This window comes from Cricetulus griseus, chromosome 3 (genome assembly GCF_003668045.3).
Source record: "Cricetulus griseus strain 17A/GY chromosome 3, alternate assembly CriGri-PICRH-1.0, whole genome shotgun sequence".
NCBI lineage: Eukaryota > Metazoa > Chordata > Mammalia > Rodentia > Cricetidae > Cricetulus > Cricetulus griseus.
The window spans coordinates 182365357-182392050 of record NC_048596.1 but is presented as its reverse complement, the minus strand read 5'-3'; the positions used below and the strand labels follow the sequence as shown (position 1 = coordinate 182392050).

Below are 26694 nucleotides of genomic sequence, written 5' to 3'. Positions count from 1 at the left end.
AATAAATTAAAATACTGGACTGGAGAGATGGCTCAGCATTTAAGAGCACCGACTGCTCTTCCAGAGGACCCAGGTTCAATTCTCAACAACCACATGGCAGCTCACAACCATCTGTAACTCTTAACTACAGAGGATCTGAGACTCTCTTTTAACCTCCTTGGACATCAGGCATGTACATGGTACACAGATATACATATAGGCAAAATACCCCTACACAATCTGAGAAATGTTTAAACTTTAAAAAGTAATTTAAAAAAACAATATATATATATATATATATATATATATGATTCTTAAAGAAATGAAATCCCATATAAACTTACAAAAACTCACATCAGGCAATAAAAATATGTATTAAATTATGTTTGAAATGACCTCTTACTTATTTTGTTTGTCCTGATTTAGACTTCTAAGTGCTAAGATTACAGGTATATACTGTAAAAAATTAACCTGTTTTCAGTCAGGGTGTAACACTAACATTCACATTCATCATATTTTTAAGATAGGAAGACATTATGAGTAGGGAAGAAAACAGACACTGGCACCATATATTTAAAGCACCCTTTTCTGCATTTTTGTTGTTGTTTACTCCTAGGTTGTTGGTCTGCTTTTGAGACAAATCTCAATGTGTAGTCTTGGCTGGTCTGGAACTGGAAATATAGACTGGGTTGCCCTCAAACTCACAGAGATCCATCTGCCTCTGCCTCTGAGTGCAGAGACTTTTAAAGACATGAGCCACCAAGCCTGGCCATTGTACCTAGTTTTTGAGTCATGCTTATGTAGCTCAGGCTGGCCTCTAACTCACTATGAACTCAAGGATTACTCTGAATTCCTGTTCTTCCTGCCTCTACATCCCAAATTCTGGGATTACAGGCAGAAGTCAGCAACTTTCTTTCTGAAATATGAAACCGTCCTGAGTAATATATAATTAGTAAGTTGGCTTAAAACAATAAGTATTTTATAGTTAACTAAAAACCAAAGCCAAACAAACCATGTATTTTTCTGAGAATTGTTTCAAGAAAACTGATTTTTTAAAAAGATTTTATTTATTTATTATGTATACAACATTCTGCTTCCATGTATATCTGTACACCAGAAGAGGGCACCAGATGGAATAACAGATGGTTGTGAGCCACCATGTGGTTTCTGGGAATTGAACTCAGGACCTCTGGAAGAGCAGCCGGTGCTCTTAACCTCTGAGCCATCTCTCCAGCCCCCAGAAAACTAATTTTTTAAAAATAAAGGTTTTAAAAACATTGCTTGTCTTAACTGTGTATGGGGGGGGTGTATGTGCATGCCCATGAATGCAGGTGCTTGTGAAGGCTATGGGCATTGGATATCCCTGGAGCTAGGATTAAAGGCAGTTGTCAGCCACCTGCTGTGGGTGCTGAGAACCCAATTCTAGTCCTCTGAAGTAGTACAGGATTTTAACTGCTTAGCTAGCTCAGAGCTCATTTTAACAAAGGTTTTAAGACACCTGGCTAGAGAGACAGATGGATCTCTATATGAGGCCAGAATGGTCTACAATGAGACCCTGTCTCAGAAATAAAGAAACAAACCAAAAAATATACCTGGCTGACATATTATTTTCAGGTAGAAGTGGAATTTCCAGAACTTTTGTGCTGGCAATTATTATCTCTTGACTTGCAGTAGCAACTGTCTTTCCAGTAATGCGATGCACCTGGTAAAATGCGTGAGGTCGTAAATACCGGTCATCAGCTGTTCCAATAAACATCTGTAGATTTATTGGCTTTTCACTATAGCCCAGGAGCTAAATGAAAAGAACACAAGAAAGTACACTTCATTATCCATGCATTTATAATAAGCTTTACAATAAGCCTATTATATTTGTATCACATACTATTATACATAAAAGTATTATTACAAAAAAGACAATAAAAGTAACCAATGAAAAGCTCTCCAAATTTTTCTTTTACTGACATGAGTGTTTTACCTGCCTGTGCACTTGTGTGTATCTGATGCCCTCAGAGAATGAGGGGACACTGAATTCCCTAGAACTGGAGTTACCGACAGCTGTTAGCCTCCACGTGGGTGCTAGGAATCAAACCCGGGTCCCCTGGAAGAGGAGCTAGTGCTCTTATCTGCTGAGCCATCTCTCCAGCTCCCAGATTTCTAATGTAAAAAGACTGAAACACTGGGACATGTTACAAAGGAATGTGGGTGGGCAAGGTGGAGAAAGAACAGAATATCTGAATCATCAAAAATTTTGAAGCCAAGCTACGACTCAGCAGGCTGAGGCTGGTGGATCATGAATACAAGGGTCTGCTTGATCTATATATTAAATTCTAGAACAGCCTGCCTTGGGAGACTATCTCAAATTTTTCTCCATATAGTTCTGCCTATTCTGGAACTTGATCTGTAGACTAGGATGGCCTCAAACTCATAGAGACCTGCCTGCCTTTGTCTTTGGAATGCTGAGATTAAAGGCATGCACCACCACTGCCAACCTCCTTTAGTGCCTTGGTGGTGGTGGGAAGATAATTTCTCTTTTCAAAGACCTTACCATGCTGTTGTTTCTCTCTATGGCATTAATAACTTTTCCAATAAACTCCTTACTCACATCCAAGAAAGAGCTTGCAGGCACTCAGGGGCTGTAACCAGGAAGTTTCAAATGTAAATCACTGATTCCTACATGCTGCTGAGCCCAATATCCACCAGACAATCTAGTTTGCTAATGTGTCTCCAGCTTAATGATCAATATGTAGATGTCTGTTTCCTTCTATGGTGTGCAGTAGAGTATGCATTTAAACAGAAATCATGTAAATCTAGAGCTATATATTTACCATGTAACACAACATCTAAGATGAAATGCAACTTTCAACAAGATATAAAGGAAATCAGTAACTATAAGGTACCCACTATTTACGAAGAAGCCAGTGAGCAATATGTCACTGAATCCAGGCATCCAGCCTACCATGGGAATAGTAATTAGCTAACACTAGATAACAAGCTACTCTATATTTATAAATTCATGATTTAGTCAGTAATTTAGGCTGGAAGCAGCTGAGCTCTTCCTGGTGTGTATACTTTTGATGGCTGACAAGGTGAATCAGCTTCAGAAGATGAGCTGGTTGTCAACAGGAGTATCATGATTTTCTACTTTATAAATATCTCATAATATTGTCATATTCTCATAAAGATGACAGGAGATTCCAGACCAAGACCTCTACTATGCCCCATGGCCCAACTTTAAGTTCAACTCAGGTTTGGACATACAGTGCCCCAAGAACACCAGACCTGTAGCCCTTTAAGGTTACAAACCTCTGAGGATCATCTCCATACAGCCACTACTGCCAGCTGAAATCCACAGCTACATTCTCAAAAGATACTGAACCTATTTCCAGCTTCCAAGATAAGCAGCATCCTTCATATGCTTTTTCCCACAGCAAGGTGACAAAGGGTAAAATGAGGTTACAGAAACACCTCTTAGGCCTCCTAAGCAGGAACCAGGACATTCCAACAGATCCTAAAATGGCAAGCAGGTGTTTTGTTTTGTTTTGTTTTGTTTTGAGACAGGGTTTCTCTGTGTAGCTTTGGAGCCTATCCTGGCACTCGCTCTGGAGACCAGGCTGGCCTGGAACTCAAAGAGATCTGCCTGCCTCTGCCTCCCGAGTGCTGGGATTAAAGGTGTGTGCAACCAACGCCCGTCGTGTTTTTGGTTTTTGGTTGTGAGCCTTATCCTTTAACAGCTGGTTGTGAGCCTTATCCTTTAACAGCTGGACCCTCTATCCAGCTCTAGCTTTTGTTTTGAAACAGGGTCTCAGGTAGTTCAGACTGACTTCAAACTCATTATGGAGCAACAGTTGGCTTTGAACTCATGGATCCTTCCTGAATCTGCCTCTTTGAGAGCTAGGACTATAGCACTCACCATGACAAAGTTTGATACAGAGCCTCCCTACCCCGAAACAAGGTTTCTCTGTATAAATACCTATGGCTGCCTCAAAACTCACTCTATAGATAAGGCTGGAATTAAAGGCGTGCACTCAGTTGATACTTGAAATACATTAAGCTTCTCAGGCTGGCTTGGAATTTGTGATCCCTCTGCATCTCCAGACTGCTGGGATTATAGGCAGGTACCACCATAAGTGGCCAAGACATAGGCTTTTTTTTTTTTAAGTTTTTCAAAACAGGATCTCTGTGCAACCTTGACTATGCCAGAACCCACTTCTGTAGATCAGGAAGGCCTCAAACTCTCAGAGATGTGCCTGCCTCTGCCTCCCAGTGCTGGAATTAAGGTCGTGCACCACCACTGCCCAGCTAAAACAGCAGTTCTTAACCTTCTTATTGCAGCAACCCTTTAATATAGTTCCTCATGTTGTGGTGATCCCAACTATAAAATTATTTCGTTGCTAATTCATAACTAATTTTCATGCTGTTATGTATCATTATGTAAATATTTATTTTCTGATGGTCTGTTTGAGGTTGCTATCCTCAAACAGGTTGAGAATCACTTGGCTAAGAGATATACTCTTTTAGCTCAACAACAACATTAACATAGGGCTTGATATTTAATTTAATAATAAGAAAATACATAGTATATATACTATGCCTTGAAAATAAATTGAGGTAGGCTTTACTTTTCCTGTGTGACAGTATTCACTGATAATTTTTTAAGACCTAATGTAGCTGCATCATTATGATCTATACTGTCCTGAGCATCAGTGTCAAACAATGAGAGTACCACATAGTCTCTGCAGCTTAACTCTTGACATGAATATGGTTTACAGCATCCAACCGAGCTGCAGGCACTTGGACGACTTGAGAGTGAGAGAATGAAGATGAAGATAGACACACAGAGACACAGAAAGCTGAGACTGGGTGGTCTGGACTCTACTGGAGAAACCTTGACGCCCACCTGCCTCTTCCAAGCTCAGCAAGTTTATATATTATGTAGAGACATCTGGATAAGGAGGTGGGGTTGCTACATACATGTAAACATGGAGGCAGGGTTTATGTTATGCAGCTGGATCACAGGGAAGGGGTTAGCTGATCTCAGTAGGAACAGTTTTTGTAGGAGAGCAGTCTTCAGGCCATAAATATCCAGGGAGAGAGAGCTATGGTGAACATACCCTGCACAGATTGTCAACATTCACACATGGACTAGAGGGAAGGCTTTACCATTTCTCTCTCACTTTGACATGGCCTGTGCTATGTCAATAGTACACACTTACTAAGGACTTCCTGGGCTCCCTACAATAGCCATGTTTCTTCACAACTTTATGAATGCTTAAGTTTGAATTGAACATGTTTCAAATAGTACTCTCTTATTATTTTACCCCAATCATGTAAAACTGTTCCTAGCTCACAAGTTGTACAAAGAAAGACACAGGACCAGTCTGGGATCACAAAAGTTACTGTTTACCGATTCAGGACCAGAATAGTAGTACTTTTTGTTTTGTGTTGTTGCTGTTTTGGGACAGGGTCTCACTATGTAGCCAGCCGCAGAACACTATGTAGAGGAGGATGGCCTCAAACTGAGAGAGATCTGCCTACTTTTGCCTCTTGAATGCTGGGATTAAAGGCATACACCACCATGTCCAGTCCCAGAATAGTACTTCTTAATATGGACAGTATCACTCTCTGGGAAGGGGAGGAGCTAGAAAGCCATTTTGAATATCAATTATCAACATGAGAAACAGTTTTTGTAGTGGAGTGGTCATGTTCAGCTAACATGAGAAGTGGAATACACTATAGGCAATTATTGAGAAGGGGATCAATGTATTCAATAATCATAGTTTTTCAAAGAAACTAACTAGCCTATGTTACACACAGTATTTCAGAATGTCCCATCAGACATTCAAGTACAGGAAAAGACAATAAACCTAGAAATCAAATTCGTGGAAAACCTTTTGAGAGGGTTTCTCTGTGTATCCCCTGCTTTCTTGGAACTAGTTCTATAACCAGGCTGGCCTTCAACTCAGATCCAGCTGCCTCTATCTCCATAGTGCTGAGATTAAAGGTATGCACCATCATCACCAGGACACAGATTTCTCTATGGCTTTGGAGGCTGTCCTGGAACTCTTGCATAGCTCTTGTAGACCAGGCTGGTCTTGAACTCATGCCACAAAACATTTTTAAGCTTTAATTTCTATGAGTTTTTCCTAAGTTCATTTAGCATGTAAACAGTTCATCATTTAGGAAAATAATGCCACCCATGGAATTTAGGTTACTGATCAACACACATTTTGTACCTACAAAACTCACACTGAATTGCAGGTGTTAAATGATAACTTGACTATCTTCTATAAGTCATTAGCAAGTCTTTACGACTAGGGACTTATGGCACCATTTTACAAAGGCAACATTCTTGATTGTAATTCATATTCCAGAAACAATTAAAAAAGAAACATGATAAACCACAATTCCAACTACCCTTTTCAAAGGATATGGGGATATAAGCAGATTACACAATGCATAAAAGAAATGGTTAGTGAATAAATGAAAAAATCTTTGATTAACAAGAGATCCCACTTATTTGTATGAGCGTTTTGCCTGTATGTATAACTATACACCATGTGTGTGCAAAGCCCTTGGAGACCAAAAGAGGGCACTGGATCCCTCTGAACTGGAGTTACAGATGGTTGTGAGCTGCCATGTGGGCACTGGGAACCAAACTTGGGTACTCAGAAAAACCAACCAGTGCTCTTAACCATTGAGCAATCTCTCCAGCCCCAAGACATACTACTTTTAACCTACTAAATTGGCAAAGAACAGGAAAATAATAATAATCAACAGTTTACTTTTCCTCACCTGTAGCTATTTGTATGATTTGTTCATATTTCATTTTCTTTTTCCTTTTGTTTTATTAAGTAGTATGAATCTCTCTCTCTCTCTCTCTCTCTCTCTCTCTCTCTCTCTCTCTCTCTCTCTCTCTCTCTCTCACACACACACACACACACACACACACACACACACACCTGGGTGGGTACTCATCTATAATCTTGGCATTTGAAAGACTAAGGCAAGAGGATTAATGAAAGTTTGTTGACAAACTGACGAGTTTCTCAGCCCCCCCCCCCCCCCCCCCCCCCCGTTAATAAAACAAAAGAGAAAAAAGGACCTCTAGCATAGTCTGATTCCAGTTCTGGAGAAATAGAGTTAAGAGTTCATGGCTGTCCTTGGCCACATAGTGAGTTTAAGGACACCCTGAGTTTCATGAGACTGCTTTAAAAAAAGAAAGAAAAAAACTAAAAAGGGGTCACTAACCTACTACTAAATATACATAAATATATTATGTATATTAAGCTGTATATTTATAATATAAAGACATAAACTGTGTATTTTTCAATATATCACTAATTCTGGTTGTCTATTTTTGTTCTTCAAGAGGGAACCTTTTATTCCCTCCTGGCTGTCCTGGAACTCCCTCTGTAGACCAGGCTGGCCTTGAACCCAGAGATCTGCCTGTCTCTGCCTCCCAAATAATGGGATTAAAGGTGTGCACCACTACCACACAGATACAAGGGGAAACCATTTTAAATGCCTTTAAACTATTTCTTCCAGAATTTACTTGCATATTTTTAAAGATGAAGTTTATACTGCTATTTCATAATTTAGGTAGCATCTTTTTAAAGATATATTACCATTTGATCACATACCTAGGAAGATAAAAACCAATATGGTGGCTCACAATCTGCCTGTAATTCCAGTCCCAGGAAGAACCAATGTCCTCTTCTGGTTTCCAGGGACACTACATACACACATAACACACAGACATATATGCAGCCAAAAACCCATACACACAAAATAATAAGTTAAATAAAAAAGAGAGATAGGTGATTTTTAAATAACATGCACATCTTCAATCCTATTCCCCTAGCAACTCTGTATTTACGAAAGAAAGAAAGAAAGAAAGAAAGAAAGAAAGAAAGAAAGAAAGAAAGAAAGAAAGAGAATTTAAGCCTGGCAATAAGACAGACAGATCTCTGAGTTCAAGACTAGCTTGGTCTACAGAGCAAGTTTAAGACAGCCAGAGCTGCACAGAGAAACCCTGTCTTGAAAAAAAAAAAAAAAAAACAATAAAATAAGAAACAGAAAACAACAACAATAAAAAATTTAAACAAGCATTCTGTGCATGAATGTTACAGCTGAAATATGTGTTAAATATATGCATACAACCTTTTTTGTCATTTTTTGAGACAGAGTCTTACTCAGCAGCTCAGACTGGCCTTGACCAGATTGTTGTAATCTTCCTTCCTAAGCTATTCAAATGCTAAATTTATAGGTGTGAACTACTATGCCTAACTTTATTAAGAGCCACTATGCTTAGCTTTATGTTGATTAATTAATTAATTTTTATTAATTAATTACATTTTTATTAAACCATTTGTTTGAGCTAGAGTTAATATATGCCATTCATGTTGAAATTGGGTTTAGCTGCTTATAACAGAAAAATCCAAAGTAACTGTTACTTAAACATTTTAAAATAGGTTTATTTTTCATATTCTATAGATTTTTTTTTTCTGTTGGGTCAGTCAGCACACCTAAAATAAATCCTCCAGTCTCTCATCTAACAGAATACAAACTGACTTCAAGTTATCATAGGTTTTACTATGGTTTTACTATTTAGTCTGCAAACTTTCAGTATGTCTCCCATTCAATTAGCATTTTCAGTAGATCTACCTCAGAACCTCCAATTCATGTCTTAATGAAGATTTTTAACCTCATCTACTAAAATTACTAGCACTGTTGCATGACAAGATAGAAGTTACCAGTTGGCTATAATAACACCACACACACACACACACACACACACACACACACACACACACACACACACACACAATCTAGGAAGCCTATCCTTGTTCTTATAGACCTTAACTGCTTTCACCCTCATCTCACATCCCTCTTCCAGCGACACTAAGTGCCTCAAATTCCTGACATTACATTGGGCTCTGTCTTTTTCTTTCTTTCTTTCTTTCTTTCTTTCTTTCTTTCTTTCTTTCTTTCTTTCTTTCTTGTTTTTTGTTTGTTTGTTTTTGTTTTTCTAGACAGGGTTTCTCTGTGTATCTTTGGAGCCTATCCTGGCACTCGCTCTGGAGACCAGGCTGGCCTCGAACTCATAGAGATCCACCTGCCTCTGCCTCCCAAGTGCTGGAATTAAAGGTGTGCACCATTGGGTTTTTGTTCTTGTTTTTGTTTTTTGGAGACAGGGTTTCTCTGTGTAGCTTTGGAGGCTGTCCTGGAACTAGCTCTGTAGACCAGGCTGACCTCAAACTGACAGAGATCTGCCTGCCTCTGCCTCCCAAGTGCTGGGATTAAAGGTGTGTGCTACCACCACCCAGCTGCTTTGGGTGCATTCTTTTTACCCCATCAGAAGGTTCAAGTTGCATCTGTGTTACATTCAACTAAGGTGAACAATGTGCAATTTACTATACTCAAGCAGAATTTGTAGCTTTCTGTAAATACTTTAAAATGTACATAAAATCTACCAATATTTTCATTTATAATTCCTTTAAATTGTTTTGTCATTAACAGATTAATAAAATTGAAGATTTAATTAATCAAAAGGAAACTAGTTAATAAAACATAAAACATTCAGTATGAACACAGTAAAAAAACAAAGGCCTATATAACTAAAGAATTGGAAAGGCACACACGTACATAGGTAACGTGGAGAAATTAAATTTAATGATAATCCTTTGATTCTATTGCAGCAGATGTGATAAACGATAATGCCACACATATACACAAAACAAAACAACTCACTACCTCATCTATACTTATAGAGAGATGAAAATGTCAAGGGAGAGAATGGTTATATACTCTTCTTTAACTGAGTCAATTTAATCCTAAAACTCCTGTAGAGTGTATGTCATTTTTATTTTCCAGTCTACAGATGAAGATTGTAAAACTAAAAAACAAACAGGGGCTGGGGAGACATGGCTCAGGGGTTAAAAGCACTGACTGTTCTTCAGGAGGTTCTGAGTTCAATTTCCAGCAACCACATGGTGACTCACAACCATCTATAATGTGATCTGGTGCCCTCTTTTGGCACACACTGTAAACATGATAAATAAGTAAATAAATCTTAAAAACAAACAAACAAAAAACTGGGAACTTTTTGAAATGCAATGCTGTACCTATTGCTCTTTCATGTTCAAATTGTTTTATGAAATTAATAGTTCATCCAGTGAAGGAAGAAACAAGAGCTTTAGCACTTGCCTCAAAATACTTGAAGAAAACAACATCCACTTTTCTATTGCCAGAGTCTATACACAAGTCTAGCACATTGAAGACTCTACATCATTGTTGAATGAATAAATTTTGGAATAAAAGAGACAATTTCGTAGCACAAAATAACTCAAGACTGGTAAATATACTATTTAACCTAGCCAAAATGAAGCAGTTAAATCTAAAATTGAAAATACAAATTTTAAAATGTTACTATTATGCATCAATGTTATTACAGGGTATCACATTACAAGTGGATAAGTACCATATATCAAAGAATCCTTAGTCATATTAGATGACTCATTCATATTAGCTTGGCAAAGATACAAGCCACCTGTCCTTTTTCACTTTGATAAAATAAACTGCTGTAGGAAAGTAATCATACATATATGATTTCAAAGGGAATATATATAAATACATTTCATAACACATATTTCTGCCAACATCTGCTTAAGTACATATAACATAGCATAAGAAAAAATAGGACTGTTTCTCTGCATTATCACCTTATCCCATCTCAGAAGGAGTACTTATAGGCTATCAATAAATTATTGCTGTTAACATTATCCTCTAAAATCTTTCATCTACTATCAGTATTCAGGCTACCCTATGCTGTGTAAAACAAGTAAGTCATTGTTTGTTATGTTTCTATATCGTTTCCATAGCAAAGATCTGCCTGCTTAATTTAACTTAAGCTGCAAGGTTAAAGCCTGAAGGTCACTACAGTATAACTTTAATAACAATAGTTCCATTATCCATCCTGCCAAATTACTTGGAGAGGGCCCCTGGATTTGACTATGTCAGAAATATGTACATACTAGAAATGTAGTAGAGATACTAAAAATATAAAATTAAAACCCCATAATATAAATCCCTTAAAACTAAAAATGTGACAAATCAAAAATGTTAATATGCACATATAACAATGTCATATAAAAATAATAATCACTAGAGTCAGGTATGGTGGCACACACCTGTTATCCTAGCACTTGAAACACAGATGGGAAGATCAGTACTTCACCGCCAACCTTAACTACACAGTGACATTTAGGTCAATCCTCTGAGATACATGAGACCTTGTCCCCAAAAAAAGTAAACAATCATCACTAGGAAATGGTCTTGACATATGACAAAATAGAAGTCTAAGAACAAAATTACAAACATTATTTTAAATATTAAAAAAAATCAATTCAAGCCGGTGTTGGTGGCGCATGCCTTTAATCCCAGCACTTGGGAGGCAGAGGCAGGTGGATCTCTGTGAGTTCGAGACCAGCCTGGTCTACAAGAGCTAGTTCCAGGACAGCCTCCAAAGCCACAGAGAAGCCCTGTTTCGAAAAACCAAAAAAAAAAAAAAAAAATCAATTCAAAGCTTTAAAATGAGATGTACTTGAAACATACAAAATAAGCAAGCTTTACATAATTTGTATTCTAGTTAAGTTAAAAGAAAATTAATATTTTAATCACAAAATGTTTAGTATAATTCCATCTGCTATGGTTTATGTACATTTCCTCCAAAGGTCTATTTATTAAACCACTGGTTGCCAATCTGTCATGCTATTAGGAAGTGGCAGAAACTTTAAACAGTGTGGGTTAGCTGGGAAAAAAACTGGAACATGGTTGGGGGCATTTCTTTTTAATGATTTACTTATTTTTATTTTATCTGAATTAGTGTTTTGTCTGCATATACATCTTGTGTGAGGGTGTTGGATCCAATGGAACTGGAGTTATAGACAGTGGTAAGCTGCCATGTGGGTGCTGGGAAATGAACCCAGGTTCTCTAAAAGAGCAGCCAGTGCTCTTAACCGCTGAGCCACCTCTTTAGCCCCTAGACTCTATGAGGTGAGAGTCTTCCTCTGCCATGTGCCCCCACCATGGCTTAAGAGAACCAATCAACAGGATTGAAATCTCTAAAACTGAGCCAAAATAAGCCCTTCCTTGATACAATCTCATGTATGGTATTACAGTGATAGAAAGTTTACTAACCCACTATCATAACAAAATTAATGACAGGTGGTGGTGGCACACAACTTTAACCTAGGACCCAGGAGACAGAGGTTAGTCTCTGTGAGTTCGAGGCCAGTCTGTCTGGTCTACAGAGGGAGTTCCAAGACAGCCAGGATTGTTACAGAGAAACCCTGTCTTGAACTTGCCCCCCCTCAAAAAAAAGGGAAAAAAAATGAGGCTGGAGAATGGCTTAGTGGTTAAAACACTTGTTCTTACAGAGGACTTGGGTTCAGTTCTAAACACCCACACCCTGCAGCTCACAACTCCAGTTTCAGGAGATACAGGCACATAAATTTTAAAATGTTAATTTATCTTTCTAGTCTTCTATTAAATATATATTCAAGAGAAAGGTGGGGGAGAAAGAAAAGTAAATGTCACTAAAATGTTACCAAATGTTGCTTATTTTCAGAGTGACAAATTTTGGATTATGTAGTGCATTATTCTTTCTCCTTTCTGCATAACTTAAATCTGCATGTGTATACATGTGTATGGCATGATGTGAATGTACATGTGGTTCCTTTATCACTCTCTGCCTTATTGCCTTGTAACACATTCTCTCACTGAGCCTGAAGCTGGCTCTTTTGACTAGGCTAGGCTGGCTGGCCAGAAAAGTCCTGAAGTCAGTCTATCTCTATTCCCTAATACCGAGAGTTACAAGCATATGCAGCAGTCACGGCTGGCTTTTAAAGTCATTGTTGGAAATTCAAACTCAAGTTTTCATGTTTACAAAACATGTTCTTTCTCCACTGAGTCATTTTCTGTATCACTTATATTTTAAATGAGCATTTAAACACATATGCTCTTTTTTGTTTGTTTGTGTGTGTTTTCCAAGACAGGGTTTCTCTGTGTTGTCCTGGCTGTCCTAGAACTCCCTCTGTAGACCAGGCTGGCCTCAAACTCAGAGATTTGCCTGCCTCTGCCTACCAAGTGCTGGCCACCACTGCCCAGCACAATATACGTTTTTAAAAATAAAAAACACAGCAATTTGTTCATTACCATCTTATCTTCTTTCCCCAGATAAAAAGTCAGTAAGGAAGGTTTCTTTTAGACAAAGAAAATTCAGTGTAGAAGCACAGCCATATCAACAAGCACACAAAACTGAGGCTCTCCAGATTGGAGTTTTTTCTCTTTTCACTAAATCAACAGACTCATCCAATCATTACCATGTGTATGGTATTTATGAAGCAAAGGTCACAAGTCTCATACCTTCACAACAGGATGGCCACCAGTAGAGGCTTTCACTGCCCCTCGGCTACCTTCAGTTTCATAATGGGCTCGATGATGAGTTTTAGGTTGCACTTCTATTTTCAATTCACATTGTCCAAAGTGAGTTGGTAAAGGCCAGTCTAATGGAGGTAACGAAGATGTGCTATAAACAAAACACACACACAATTTCACCATATTATCATTGTCAAGCAGAGACTCAAGCATCTCTTTACTAGTTCCTGTATTTTTTTTCCCAATGGTTTATAAACAAAGTATTCCAAAATCACCTTCACTTACAAATTATGGCAGGTATTCTGTTGTAATTTAAGAAGTGGCACCCGAGAGAGAAAGATGCCATGCAACAGAGCTCACATGGAGGGTTTTTAATTAAGGAAAAGGAAATGGAAAAAAAAAAAGTATGTGGGGGGACTGGCCTCTGGGGACAGGAGCAATAGAAGAGAAAAGGGGAAGGGATAGACAGAGACGTGCAGAGAAGGGGGAGGGAGACAGGGAGACAGAGAGAGAGGGGGGGGCACAGGTGGTGCTTAGTGGCTGCAGCTGAGGACATATCCTATCAGAATCCCAAGGGCAGGTCAGTGTATAGATGCCTGAATACTATCATATTTAACAGACCATCTTTAATTAATTAATTAACTGGTTGGTTTTTTTTGTTTTGTTTTTGGTTTTGGTTTTTTTTCTTTGAGATAGGGTTTCTCTGTGTAGTCCTGGCTGTCTGTCCTGGAACTCACTCTGTAGACCAGGCTAACTTCAAACTCCAGTCCAGGCTGAGATCCACCTGCTTCTGCTTCCTAAATGCTGGGATTAAAGTTGTGTGCCACTATCGCCCCAATGACTATTCTTTTTGATGAATTTTTAAAAATTATTTAACATGAAACTAAAATACACTGTTTCTGCTTTTAGGAGTAGTTCAGTTTCTTAAAGATATTTATTCATCTCTCTCTATGTATCAGTAGCTTTGTAAGAATAAGTATTTTTTTTTTTCATGTGTATGAGTGTTCTGCCTGCATGTATGTCTGTGTACCATGCTCATGCCTAATACCTCAAAGGCCAAAGAGGACATTGTATCCCTTGGAGCTGAAGTTACAGAAGGCTGTCAGCTGCCATGTGGGTGCTGGGAATCAAACCCAGATCTTCTAGTGTTATGGAATATTAGTTTAAGATGTAGTACATTTTTTATGCTATGGGATAATTGTTTAATGACACAAAGATGTGTTATGTTCTTTTATGTTTCATTTGTTTAACTCTGTAAAGTTGTGTTTTGTCTGATTAAAACATTTATCTGGTCTAATAAAGAGCTGAATGTCCAATAGGTAGGTAGGAGAGAGAAATAGGCAGGGCTAGAATACAGAGAGAATAAATAGGAGAAATCCAGAGAGAAAAAGAGAGGAGGAGGAGCAAGAAAAGGGGGAAGAGAAGGATGCCACACAGCCAGCCACAGAGTGAGAAAGGAAAAAAGATATATAGAATAAAGAAAGGAGCAGGCGGAGGTGGCTCATGCCTCTAATCCCAGTACTTAGGAGGCAAAGTTAGGTGTATCTCTGTGAGTTCAAACAGCCTTGTCTACAGAGGGACAGCCAGAGAGCTACACAGAGAGACCCTGTCTTTAATAATGATGATGATGATGATGAAAGGTAAAAAGCCCAAAGTCTAAATGTAGTTAAAGTGGCCAGGCGTTTGTGGTGCACGCCTTTAATCTCAGCACTCAGGAAGCAGAGACAGGCAGATCTCTGTGAGTTTGAGGCCAGCCTGGTCTACAGAATGAGTGCCAGGACAGGCTCTAAAGCTACACAGAGAAACCCTGTCTCAAAAAACCAAAAAAAAAAAAAAAAAAAGGAAAAAAAAAAGTAGTAGTTAAAGTGAAACAGGATAATTTAAGTTGGAAAAGCTGGCCTAGAAAGAAGCTACCCTAAGGTTGGAGCATTCATAAATAAGTCTCTGCATATTTATTTGGGAGCTAGGTGGTGGGCACCCAGAATTAAAAAACAACAACAACAGCAACAACAACAAAACTCCATTTTGGAAAAGCAGCAGGTACTCTTAAGCACTAGACAATCTCTCCAGGCCCCAACACTAAGTATCTTTAAAATCTAAATTTTTATATATCTTTCAGTATGCATCTCTCCACCCTTTGGTATGGATCTGTGGAAATCAATGTATTATGCTTGTGGCCTCTTCCACTTCCTATCATTTTACTCTTCTCTCTGAAAAACCACTTATTATCTTAGACAATCCTCCATGACTTGAGGAAAAATTTACTTTCAGTGCATAACTGCCCGGAATAAGCATAAAGCATCTGTAGAGTGTTTAAAAAGGTTAGTATTTCCCTGGATTAATAAGAATGTAAACAGTATAAAGACTGAAATGTTACTTTAGATATATTAATATTGAAAATGTTAGAAGGAAGCATTTTTGGTTTTTTGAGACAGGTGGTGGTGCACACCTTTAATCCCAGCACTTGGGAGGCAGAGGCAGGCGGATCTCTGTGAGTTCGAGACCAGCCTGGTCTACAAGAGCTAGTTCCAGGACAGCCTCCAAAGCCACAGAGAAACCGTCTCAAAAAAACAAAAAAAGAAGAAGAAAAAAAAGAATATGTTAGAAGGGCTTGGGAGACTGTTCAGTAAGAAGAGTGCTTGCCATTCTATGAGGAGAGCCTTAGTTCAAATCCCCAGAACAAATATATTATAAGCCAGCACAGTGGCCCAAGCCTGTATTCCCAGCATGAGGGAGGCAGAGGCTGGAGGATCACTGGGGCTTTCCAGACAACCAGGTTCAATGTGAGATCTTATCTTTTAAAAACCAAGTAGAGAAGCAAAAAAGGAATGAGGAAGACATCCAGTGTCAACCTCTGGCCTCTACATGCACCTACATGCACTTATGTACACATAAACACAAAGAAAATACTGAACTAGAAAATTACTTAGTAATGGACACAAAGCTCAGTTAGTAGAGTTCTTGCAGCATACAAGAAACCCTGAGTTTGAATCCTAGCACAACTTAAAACTAGTGTAGTGACATACACCTTTATCCTAGAACTTTGGGGGTGAAGGCAGGAGGATCAGAACTTCAAGGTCATCACCGGTTATATAGCAAATTGGAAACCAGTCTGAGCTACATAAGGCCCGGTCTCAATGAAAGAAAGAAAGATTGCTGAAAGGTTAAAAAAAAAAAAAAAAAAAAAAAGTTAGGTTAGGAAGGCCAAGCACAATAGCATGAAACTATAGTGCCAACTAACTACTTTGGGAGGCTGGAGCAGTAGGACCACACATTTTAGTTCTGCATGGTCAACACAAGCAATATAACAAGACACTGTCTCAATCAAATAAGCTTTTAAAAGTAAATAAATTGTGGGGGAAATGCTTGCTATTAATAGGACAAAGCTAGAGGAGAACTCTGTCAGCAAAGTGCTTGCCGTGCTATGCAAGCGTAAGAACTTCAGTTCAATCCACAGAACCCATACAAAGGTGGAAGGAACAAATCAACTCCAGAAAGTTGTTCTCTGAGCACCACACACAGAGCATGGCACACATGCCCACCCACATTTATACACATCCTTCACAAGTGTTCATACATACAACAATAAAGTTGGGATTTTGTTTTTTCTAATCTTGTTGAGTATGGGGGCTGGAGAGACAGCTCAGTGGTTGAGAGCACTGACTGCTCTTCCAGAGCAGCTAACAACTAACTGCCATTACTCCAAGGTCTAATACCCTCACATAGACATACATGCAGGCAAAACACCAATGGTTCTCTGGAGGAACCTTAGCTATCTTCTGGCCTCCACATGAACACGCACACATGCATCCACACACATACTTCTTCAAACTATGAAAATTCCCTGTTAATTTATTAGTAATATAATTCATACTATAACCCACCTGTACAACAATCTTTTCTATATAAGGAAATTCCTTGTAGGGATCCTTAAATGTTGTTTACTATTATCTACAATCCATCACCTATATTTTTCTTCATTTATACACTTTTTTTTTTTTTTTTTTTTTTTTTTTTTTGAGACAGGGTTTCTCTGTGTAGCTTTGGAGCCCATCCTGGAGACCAGGCTGGCCTGGAACTCACAGAGACCCGCCTGCCTCTGCCTCCCGAGTGCTGGGATTAAAGGCGTGCGCCACCAATGGCTGGCCCCATTTATACACTTTTAAATGTAACTTTAGCGAATTTAAAAACATTTTTAAGATTTAAAGGGAAATAAAAGACTTCTAAGTTTTTGGGCTGGTAGAATTTATTTTTTTAAAAAATGAAGAACAAGGAAGATGAGGGCAGGGAGAATCGAAAGAGAAGGAAGGAGCAAGAAGGAAGGGAAAGGGGAGGAGAGGGGAAGAGAGAGAGAAGGAAAAAATGGAATGAGAGGTAGTCAAACACAGACAGATAATGTAGTTAGAGAATGCAAATGACCTGTAAGCATGAAAACAAAAACAAAAACAAAAACAAAACGATCAGCAGCCATTTCTATCAACTCACCGAAAAACAGGGGTGTGGCCAGGCTTTGGTTTGCTCCAGGTAAAGGGTGAAGGAACTGAAAGAAATTGGTCACCAGATGAATCTTTCTTTAAAGCATATGGAGATCCAAGGGCATCATCTACTGAAGTCTCCCGGGATGGTGATAAGCTCCCTTGATCATCTGAACAGATCTCTAATTTTCCTGATAGTATGACAGCTTGATCTTCAGAAGTCTTCCTTGTTTTCAAAGGGATATCAGTCTCCACACAGTACTGAAATGGGAAAGGTGCGGGGCCAAGGCCTGATCCAGTGTGGACAGAAGCAGTAAGCCAGGTATCTTCTGTTACACTTCCCCTAGGGGAGTGGCCAGGGGATGGAACAGGTGAGTGATGGGGAGAAAGGGAACCAGCATAACATACTTCAGCACTCGAGTGCCGTCGTTTACCACAGGGAGAAGTGGGCCTTGATGAGGGTCCTGAGGCTGGTCTGGGGCTCAGCCAATTCTCATCAGTGATACTGGATCTAGGAGAGTGGCAAGGAGATTGCCTAGGTGACAAGGAGTGTCCAGGTCCATACTGTTGCTGCCAGGAGTCTTCTCCAGGACAGCCTCCTGGAGAGCCACCTGGAGAAGTCAGAGGTGAGCCAAGAGTAAACCGAGCAGCAGCTTCATTCAACTCTGAGTCCACATCATCATAAATGTGTGAGAGAGATTCACAAGAAGATGCATCTGAGAACCAGCTCCTAGAAGAAATGCTGCTGGCAGGACTAGGACTAAAGGAAGATTCCCGGTAGGATGGCTCAAGTGGAAGATAGAGATGATCTCTAGAAGGTCTTTCCAAATATTCCCTTTCTGGGTCATTTATCTGTAGGTCATCTTCATGTACATCAGTTCCTTGATGACAGTTAGGAGAGATGGATGTAATTTGAATACTTGGGCACTCAAAGGGTTTGGAACCACCTAATGGGCTATATTTAGATTCAGAAATATCACCAGTTCCTTCATAATTTTTGTGACCTTGGAGCTGAAATGATGGTGACAAAACAGAAGAATGAGATTGCAGCAATCCATGATGTGGTAAGCCAAGTGATGAGTTTAAGGTAGATGGAGGTGGATCTACATTAAAGATGTAAATGGATGCACAATCATCAGGCTCAAGATCTATGAAAGGGAAGAAAAAAACAAAAGAAAAAACCACCACAACCAAAAAAGTCAATAAAAGAAATTAGAAAATTCAAGTGTATAAATTAGTAGATGAAAAAGCAATAACAATCCTGAAAAAAAAATTGGACACCAAAATGCATGTCATTAGCTCCTAGAAAGGGTTGGGCACAGTGATTCTATCTGTTTATTGCAACACACAGGCAGAAGGCTTACTGAGCATTCAATGCCTATTTTAGCTAAATAGTGAGTTTCAGGCCAGCTTAAACTATGTGATCAGACCACATCTCAACAACAAAGGTGACTTAAAAATACATATATTTTTGCAGCTATGCATGGATATTATATATAGAAATATGTAATTATGTGACATTCTTTTTCTCTACTTCTACATTTCCAAAAATTATCTGAGAGCAGTGTTTTTTTTTTTTTTTATAAAAGGTATAGTGTGTATCTATATACTATCAAACACACAAATTAAAAAAATTAAAGCCACAGAACCTATAAAATAATATAAATTGGGCCAACAAGATGGCTTAGTAGGTGTAAAGGTGCTTTGCTGCCAAACCCAATGGTATGAACTCAACCTCTGGGACCCACACAATAGGAGAAAACCAACTCTTGTGCACACTCACACCACCACCACATTGGAGGGGGGTGGAGACAGGGGAGGGGGGAAGAGGATGGGATGGAACACCTGAACTTAATTTAAAAATTTCAGACATTTTATTATTTTCATTTTTGGTGTGTCTGCCTGCATTTATACATATGCACAGGTGGTATCAGATCTCCTGGAACTAGAATTCAAAAGGTTGTAAGTCACTTTGTGGGTACTAGGAACAGAACCTAGATCCTCTGAAGTACAGCAGGGGCTTTCAACACTGATGCATTTCTCAAGCCTCCCCCGCCCCCAATTTTTTTTTCTTTTTGGTTTTTTGAGACAGAGTTTTTCTGTGTAGCCCTGGCTGTCCTGAAACTCACTATGTAGACCAATCTGGCCTCAAATTCACAAAGATTCACCTGCATTTGCCTCTTGAGTGCTGGGACCCCCTGCAAGAATTTTTTTAATGATAGATTTTTTTTTAAATGATAGTGCTATATCTGGCAATTGCTGGTTTAGAAGGAATGAAACATTCTTTAAAAAGCACCTGGGGAGTTGGGTGGTTGTGGTGCACACCTTTAATCCCAGCACTCAGGAGGCTCAGGTAGGTCACTGAGTTCAAGGCCAGTCTGATCTACAGAATGAGTTCCAGGACAGTCAGGGCTACACAACCCTGCCTGGAGGGAAAAAAGAGAAAGAAAAGCACCTTGGGGGGTTGGGAGGGAGTGATGGTTCATACTTAAAATCCTGGAATTTGGGAAACAGAAAGATCACCAGCTCTAGTCCAGGCAGGCCAAGCAGCAAGTTTGATTTTCACAATCAGATTGTCTCAAAAACAATGGTAGGTTTTTACTAATTTTTGGTGGGGGTATGGTTTGTTGTTGTTTGTACTACCCTACCATTAATTTTGACTTTTATTCACACCATTCACATTCTGTAGGTCTCAGTTTCCTTGCAATAAAATGTAACATGTCTCTTAAGTGTATATAATTAACACAGATATCTTCTTCTCTGTAGTCATTATCATCAAGAATTCGTGTTTACACACAGAAGATCAGGTTACAAAAGCCACTGGATGGGGGCGGGATGGGGAGGGAGAGAGCACTGGCTGCTCTTCTAGAGAATCAGGGTTTGATTTGATTTTGAGTTTTTTGTTTGTTTGAGAGGGGTTTATTTGAGACTATGTAGCTCTGGCTGTCCTGGAACTCACTATGTAGACCAGACTGGCCTTAAATTCACAAAGATCTTCCTGCCTCTGCCTCCCAAGGTCTCGAATTATAAGTCCTGTGCCTACACACCCAGTGTCTGGGTTTAATTTGATTCCCAGAACCCATTAGCAGCTTATATGTGTCTGAAAATCCAGTCCCAGGGGATCCAATGTCCTCTTCTGCTGGTACAAAGACACATATGAGGCAAGACATCCACACACATAAAATAAATTAAAACAAAAAAGCCAGCTACCACTAGATCTTTAGCCTAAACAGAAAATAACTGATTGAGGATTTTAACTTATAGTTGATTACCAATATTCATAAATTTAGAATTTTTAATTTATTCCCTAGCTAGGCCTGGGGGCATCTCAGCACTCTAGCTTGGGCAGTGGAATTTAAGAGTTTAAGGCTAGCCTTGGCTACAAAGAAAAACCCTGTCTCAAAACAAATAAGAATAAAGTAAGATAAAATCCACCCTTTGCTAGAATATTTAATACTAAACACGTACTTCGAGAGACTTAACTATACTACCAACTACTATATTCTTCATCATCTTATAATCCAGTTCTTAAAAATACTAATTTTTACTTAGAAGTATATTCTTATTTTTTGAGTGGAAATCACCCATGAAAGACTTTATAGTTTTGTTTTAATGTAATGTAATACCAATGTTATTTCAGTGGTTGATTAATGCTGAAATTCATATCTTCCTCCAAGTAAACAGTAGATTAAAAAAAATACATAAATGATGTTCTTGAGGCTGTAGAAATGGCTCATTGAGTAAAAAGAGGTGAGTATGTCGGCATGTGTCTGTAACCTCAGCACTGAGAGCTGAGAGTCAGGCAGGTCTCAGGAATTCCCAGGAGGCAAGCCAGGTTAGGTGAAATAGTGAGCTTCAAGTTCAGCGAGAGACCCTGTCTCAAGGCTTTATGGTGAACAGCAATAGGGGAAACAACTGACACATCCTCCACTAGCCTCCTTGTACATGGGAGCATGGACACTCACACAAACAATGTCTGAAAGTAGTACAAAGATATATATGAATACAAAAGATAATATACTACTGCTTCATCTTTTTCCTATATGTCTGGAAGTCCCAACTCTGAAAATGATGGCAGCCACTCCAGCCATACCTTAACAGTCCTAAGATTTACAACTCTAGACATCACAATGCTCCAGAACTATCTCAAGACTTATATGAGTTTTTAAAATGTTCTATCAGCCACCAGAGGGCCCTAGGAAAGCAAATGGTAATCTGGAGAACACAGATATCTTGTTAGACAAATCTGTCCTACCACCTGGGGTTTTTTGTTTGTTTGTTTGTTTTTTTATTGACAACCTATAAACTAAGAATGTTTTTTTTAAAGAAACTGTTTTTATGAGATATAATAATGTGATTCAAATTCTGATTTCTATAAATAAAATTTTATTGGAACTTGGCCACATTCAATTATGTGCTGTTCATGGTTATTGTCCCACAAAGATAGAGAAGAGTAACTTGGACAATACAACCTAAGCTGATACAACCTAAGTGGACAATACAACAACTGCTGCTTGGGACACAGTAATACAGTTTTCTTGTTTTATGATACTCAGGACTGAACCTAGGGCTTTACAAATACTGGGCAAACATTCTATACCAAGCTATAAACCCAGGCCTTTTTGTTTTGTTTTTGAGATAGAGAAGTGTGGGGGAGGGAGTGTCGCACCATTAATCCCTAACAAGTCTGCAAACTGCCATGTACACAAAGCTGACCTACAACTCTCTATCTACAACCCCTACCAATCTGGGGTTGAATTTACAGTGATCTGCTGCCTCTGCCCCATGGCAAACACCAATAATCCCAGCAGTTGGATGGCTGAGTCATATATAACAAGACTGTCTCAAAACAAAAATAACAACTACGCCGGGCACTGGTGGTTCACGCCTTTAATCCCAGCACTTTGGAGGCAGAAACAGGTGATCTCTGTGAGTTCCAGGCCAGCCTGATCTACAGAGCAAGTGCCAGGATAGGCTCCAAAGCTTCACAGAGAAACCCTGTCTCTAAAACCAAAAGAAAACAAAACAAAAAACAACTACAACAATCAATCAATAAGTAAGCAAGATCAACCTGGCAGTACATGGCTAATAACCACAGCACAGGGAGGTAGTGTCAGGAAGATTAGAAATCCTAGATCACCGTTGGCTATAAACACCAGGCTCCTCAATACAGCTCTGCTTCCAAATTTTTAGAAAGGCACATTGGCTCATATCTGAAATTCCAGTAATCAAGAGGTTAAGGCAGGAAGATTGGCACAAGTTCAAGGCCAGCCTGAGCTACATAGTGAGTTCCAGAACAGTCTGAGCAAAATCTCAAAAAGCAAAAACAACAAAAGGAATGACTATGGATTAAACACTTCTTCCCAGTTATATATTCATGAGAATGAAAATATGTCTATATAAGAACTTGCTTATTTGTAATAGCCAGAAACTGGAAGCAGCCTAGATGCCCCTCAACTGAAGAATGGATAGAGAAAATGTGGTACATTTACACAATGGAGTACTACTCAGCAGAAAAAAACAATGGAATCTTGAAATTTGCAGGCAAATGGATGGAACTCAAAGAAAAGACAAACATGATATGTAGTCACTCATATGTGTACCTGCTTTATGATACATAGTAGTGACTGTGCTTTATCAGAGCTGTTTTTAATGGTGTTGCTCAGAATGGTTTCCTTCCAGATGATGATTGAGAAGCTAATTTAAAAAAAAAAAAAAAATGGTGCCAGGTACCACAAGAATAATAGAACTGTGCTGTTTTCTGGGATTTTGTTTTTTACTTTTTTTTTTTAATGGAATGTGCTGGATGTCTCTACAATTTTGTTCAAATGACTGCAGAACCTGGAAAAGCTGTTGCTGCTATTGATGCATAACATATATATATATATATATATATATATATATATATATATATAATTTGAATTTTTGGAAACTTTAGCTGTGCTGTCAACTTTGGAAAAAGTATCCCAGTTTACCGTGTTGAGTTGGCATTGTACAGAAATTAACAGCCATATTGGTCAAGAAATGTTGAACTTAATTTTTTCCCATTTGTACAGGAATAACGCACAGTATTAAATATGTAAGATCTTATCTACGTGGGTTTGGTTAAAAAAACTAATAAAGTATTCTCTAAATAAAAAAAAAAGTAAGGTCTGACAAAGTGTGGGAAATTATACATAATATATATATATAATGAGTATACATATAATATTATATATTATATAAATGTATATATAATGGATGTATATACACATATATTATATATGTATATCAAATTACATTAACAGAATATAGTCTATGATGAAATAAAAAAAAAAGCTTGCATACATTTGTTTGTAACAGTGTTATTTAAAATGGCCAAAGGGTGAAAAAAAAATCAGATCATTCTCAACAGATTGATGGATAATCAAACTCTGGTATATTCAATGAAATATAGTAAGGAAGAACAAATAAAACCTATTGTAGTGTTACACAACTGCAATCCAAGCTACTTAGCAGACTGAAGCAACATAGTAAGTAGTAAGAATCTTTCTCATTAAGAAATTTGGTAATCCAGCCGGGTGTTGGTGGCGCACACCTTTAATCCAGCACTCAGGAGGCAGAGGTAGGAGGATCTCTGTGAGTTCCAGGCCAGCCTGGTCTCCAGAGCAACCAGAGCAAGTGCCAGGACAGCCTCCAAAACTACACAGAGAAACCCTGTCTCGAAAAACCAAAAAAAAAAAAAAAGAAAAGAAAAGAAAGAAAGAAAGAAAAAAAAAAAGAAAAAGAAATTTGGTAATTCAAATAAAAAAAGGGTACAGATCTAAATACAGAATTCTCAGCAGAACAATCTCAAATGGCAGAAAGGCACTTAAGGAAATGTTCAACATTCTTAGTCATCAGGGAAATGCAAATCAAAACCACTCTGAGCTTCCACCTTACATCTTCAGAATGGCTAAAATCAAAAACACCAATGACAGCTTATGCTGGACAGGATGTGGAGAAAGGGGGACACTCCTCCATTGCTGGTAGGAGTAAAAGCTTGTACAGCCGCTGTGGAAATCAGTATCACGATATTTCAGAAAACTAGGGATCAACCTACCTCAAGACCCTGCAATACCACTGCTGGGCATATACCCAAAGGAGGCACATTCACAACCCAAGGATATTTGCTCAACAATGTCCATAGCAACATTATTTGTAATAGCCAGATTTTTGAGCCATCCTAGATTCCCCACACTAAAGAATAAAGAAAATATGGTATATTTACACAATGGAGTACTTACTACTCAGCAGCAAGAAACAATGACATCTTAAAATTTGAAGGCAAATGGATAGAATTAGAAAAAAATCATCCTAAGTGAGGTAACCCAAAAACCAGAAAGACAAATATAGTATGTACTCACTTGTAAGTGGATACCAGACATAAAATAAAAGATACCCAGCCTACAATCCATAACCCCAGAGAAACTTGAATCCTCTTCCAGAAACAGATGGAAGCAGATGCAGAAATATACAACTAACCAAGGGGACTAGCTCTTCAAGTACAATTGAAGTGAGGGAGGAGCAAAGATATGAACAAAGGAGTCAAGACTAAGAAGGGGAAACCCACAGAATCAGCTGACTGGAGCTACTGAGAGATCACTGACGCGGGTCTGACAAATGGGGAACCTGCATAAGACTGAACAAGATTCCCTTAACATAAGTGACAATGGAGCGACTAGGACAATTTATGAGGCCACTAGCAGTGGGTCCAAGATCTAACACTAATGCACAAACTGACTTAGTGGAACACATTCTATATGGAGAGATACCCTGCCTAGCCTAGACACAGGGGTGTGGGGGTGGAGAGATGCCTTGGTCCTGCCTCAACTAGATGATGGGGCAGACTTAGTAGACTTCCTATGGGAGGTCTCACCCTCTCCGTGGAGCAAATGGGAGGAGGGAGGAGTGGAGGGAGTGTGAGGAAAAGAGGGAGGGGGAAGGAACTGGAATTGGAATGTAAAAAATAATAAAAAAACGAAAAGAAAAAAAAGAAATTCAGGCTGGAGAGATGACTCAGTGGTTAAGAGCACTGGTTGCTTTTCCAAAGGAAGAGAGCATCAACCACATAATGGCTCACAACTGTCTATGATGGGGTCTGATGCCCTCTTCTCTCCAATACCCTCTTCTGTCATGCAGGCATACATGCAAAAAGAGCACTCATATACATAAAACATGAATAAATAAATCTAGGAAGGAAGGAAGGAAGGAAGGAAGGAAGGAAGGAAGGAAGGAAGGAAGGAAGGAAGGAAGCTAGCTAAACCAGGTGGTGGTGCATGCCTTTATTCCCAGCACTCAGGAAGCAGAGACAGTTAGATCTCTATGAGTTCGAGGGCAGCCTGGTCTACAGAGTGAGTTCCAAGACAGCTAGGGCTACCCAGAGAAACCCTGTCTTGAAAAACAGACACCCTCCTCCCCTCAAAAAAGAAATGCTGCTACATCTTGAATGAAACTTGAAAATATTGTAAGTGAAAGGCACAGACACAAAGTTACATAACAATTATACTGTGTCCTTTATATTATATATCCACAATAAATAAATCTAGAATTAGGGAGAAGTGAAGACAAACTAAAAAACTATCTGGGTACAAAGTTGTTTTTTAATGAGTAACTAACACTGTTCTCCCCAACTCTACTTTTTCTTTAGGCAGCAAATGAAATTTTCTTACAAGTTGAAAGAATGACTGGACAATCATACTGAAAACAGGATGATGAAATAAAGTCATTCTAAAACGTGTATATTGAAACCCTAAGTGCTTTTCTAATCCCTTGGTTCACAGCA

General features: G+C 38.8%; 1 protein-coding gene across 6 annotated transcripts in view; it reads right to left on the bottom strand.

Moving 5' to 3' along the window:
- The window catches only part of Nfatc3 (nuclear factor of activated T cells 3), an 84809-nt gene that overhangs the window by 43885 nt on the left and 14230 nt on the right, over window positions 1-26694 (bottom strand). For 5 of the 6 annotated variants that reach the window (XR_004769273.1, XM_027405891.2, XM_027405894.2 and 2 more), the window contains exons 2-4: window positions 17902-19039; window positions 13405-13567; window positions 1572-1771 (exon numbers count right to left, since the gene is read on the bottom strand). Coding sequence is in view for 5 of the 6 variants with exons in the window: in XM_027405891.2 (XP_027261692.1) it covers window positions 1572-1771; window positions 13405-13567; window positions 17902-19039 (1501 nt within the window). In the remaining variant the exon portion in view is untranslated. The remainder of the gene's footprint in view (window positions 1-1571; window positions 1772-13404; window positions 13568-17901; window positions 19040-26694) is intronic. The other variant, XM_027405892.2, reaches the window with a different exon arrangement.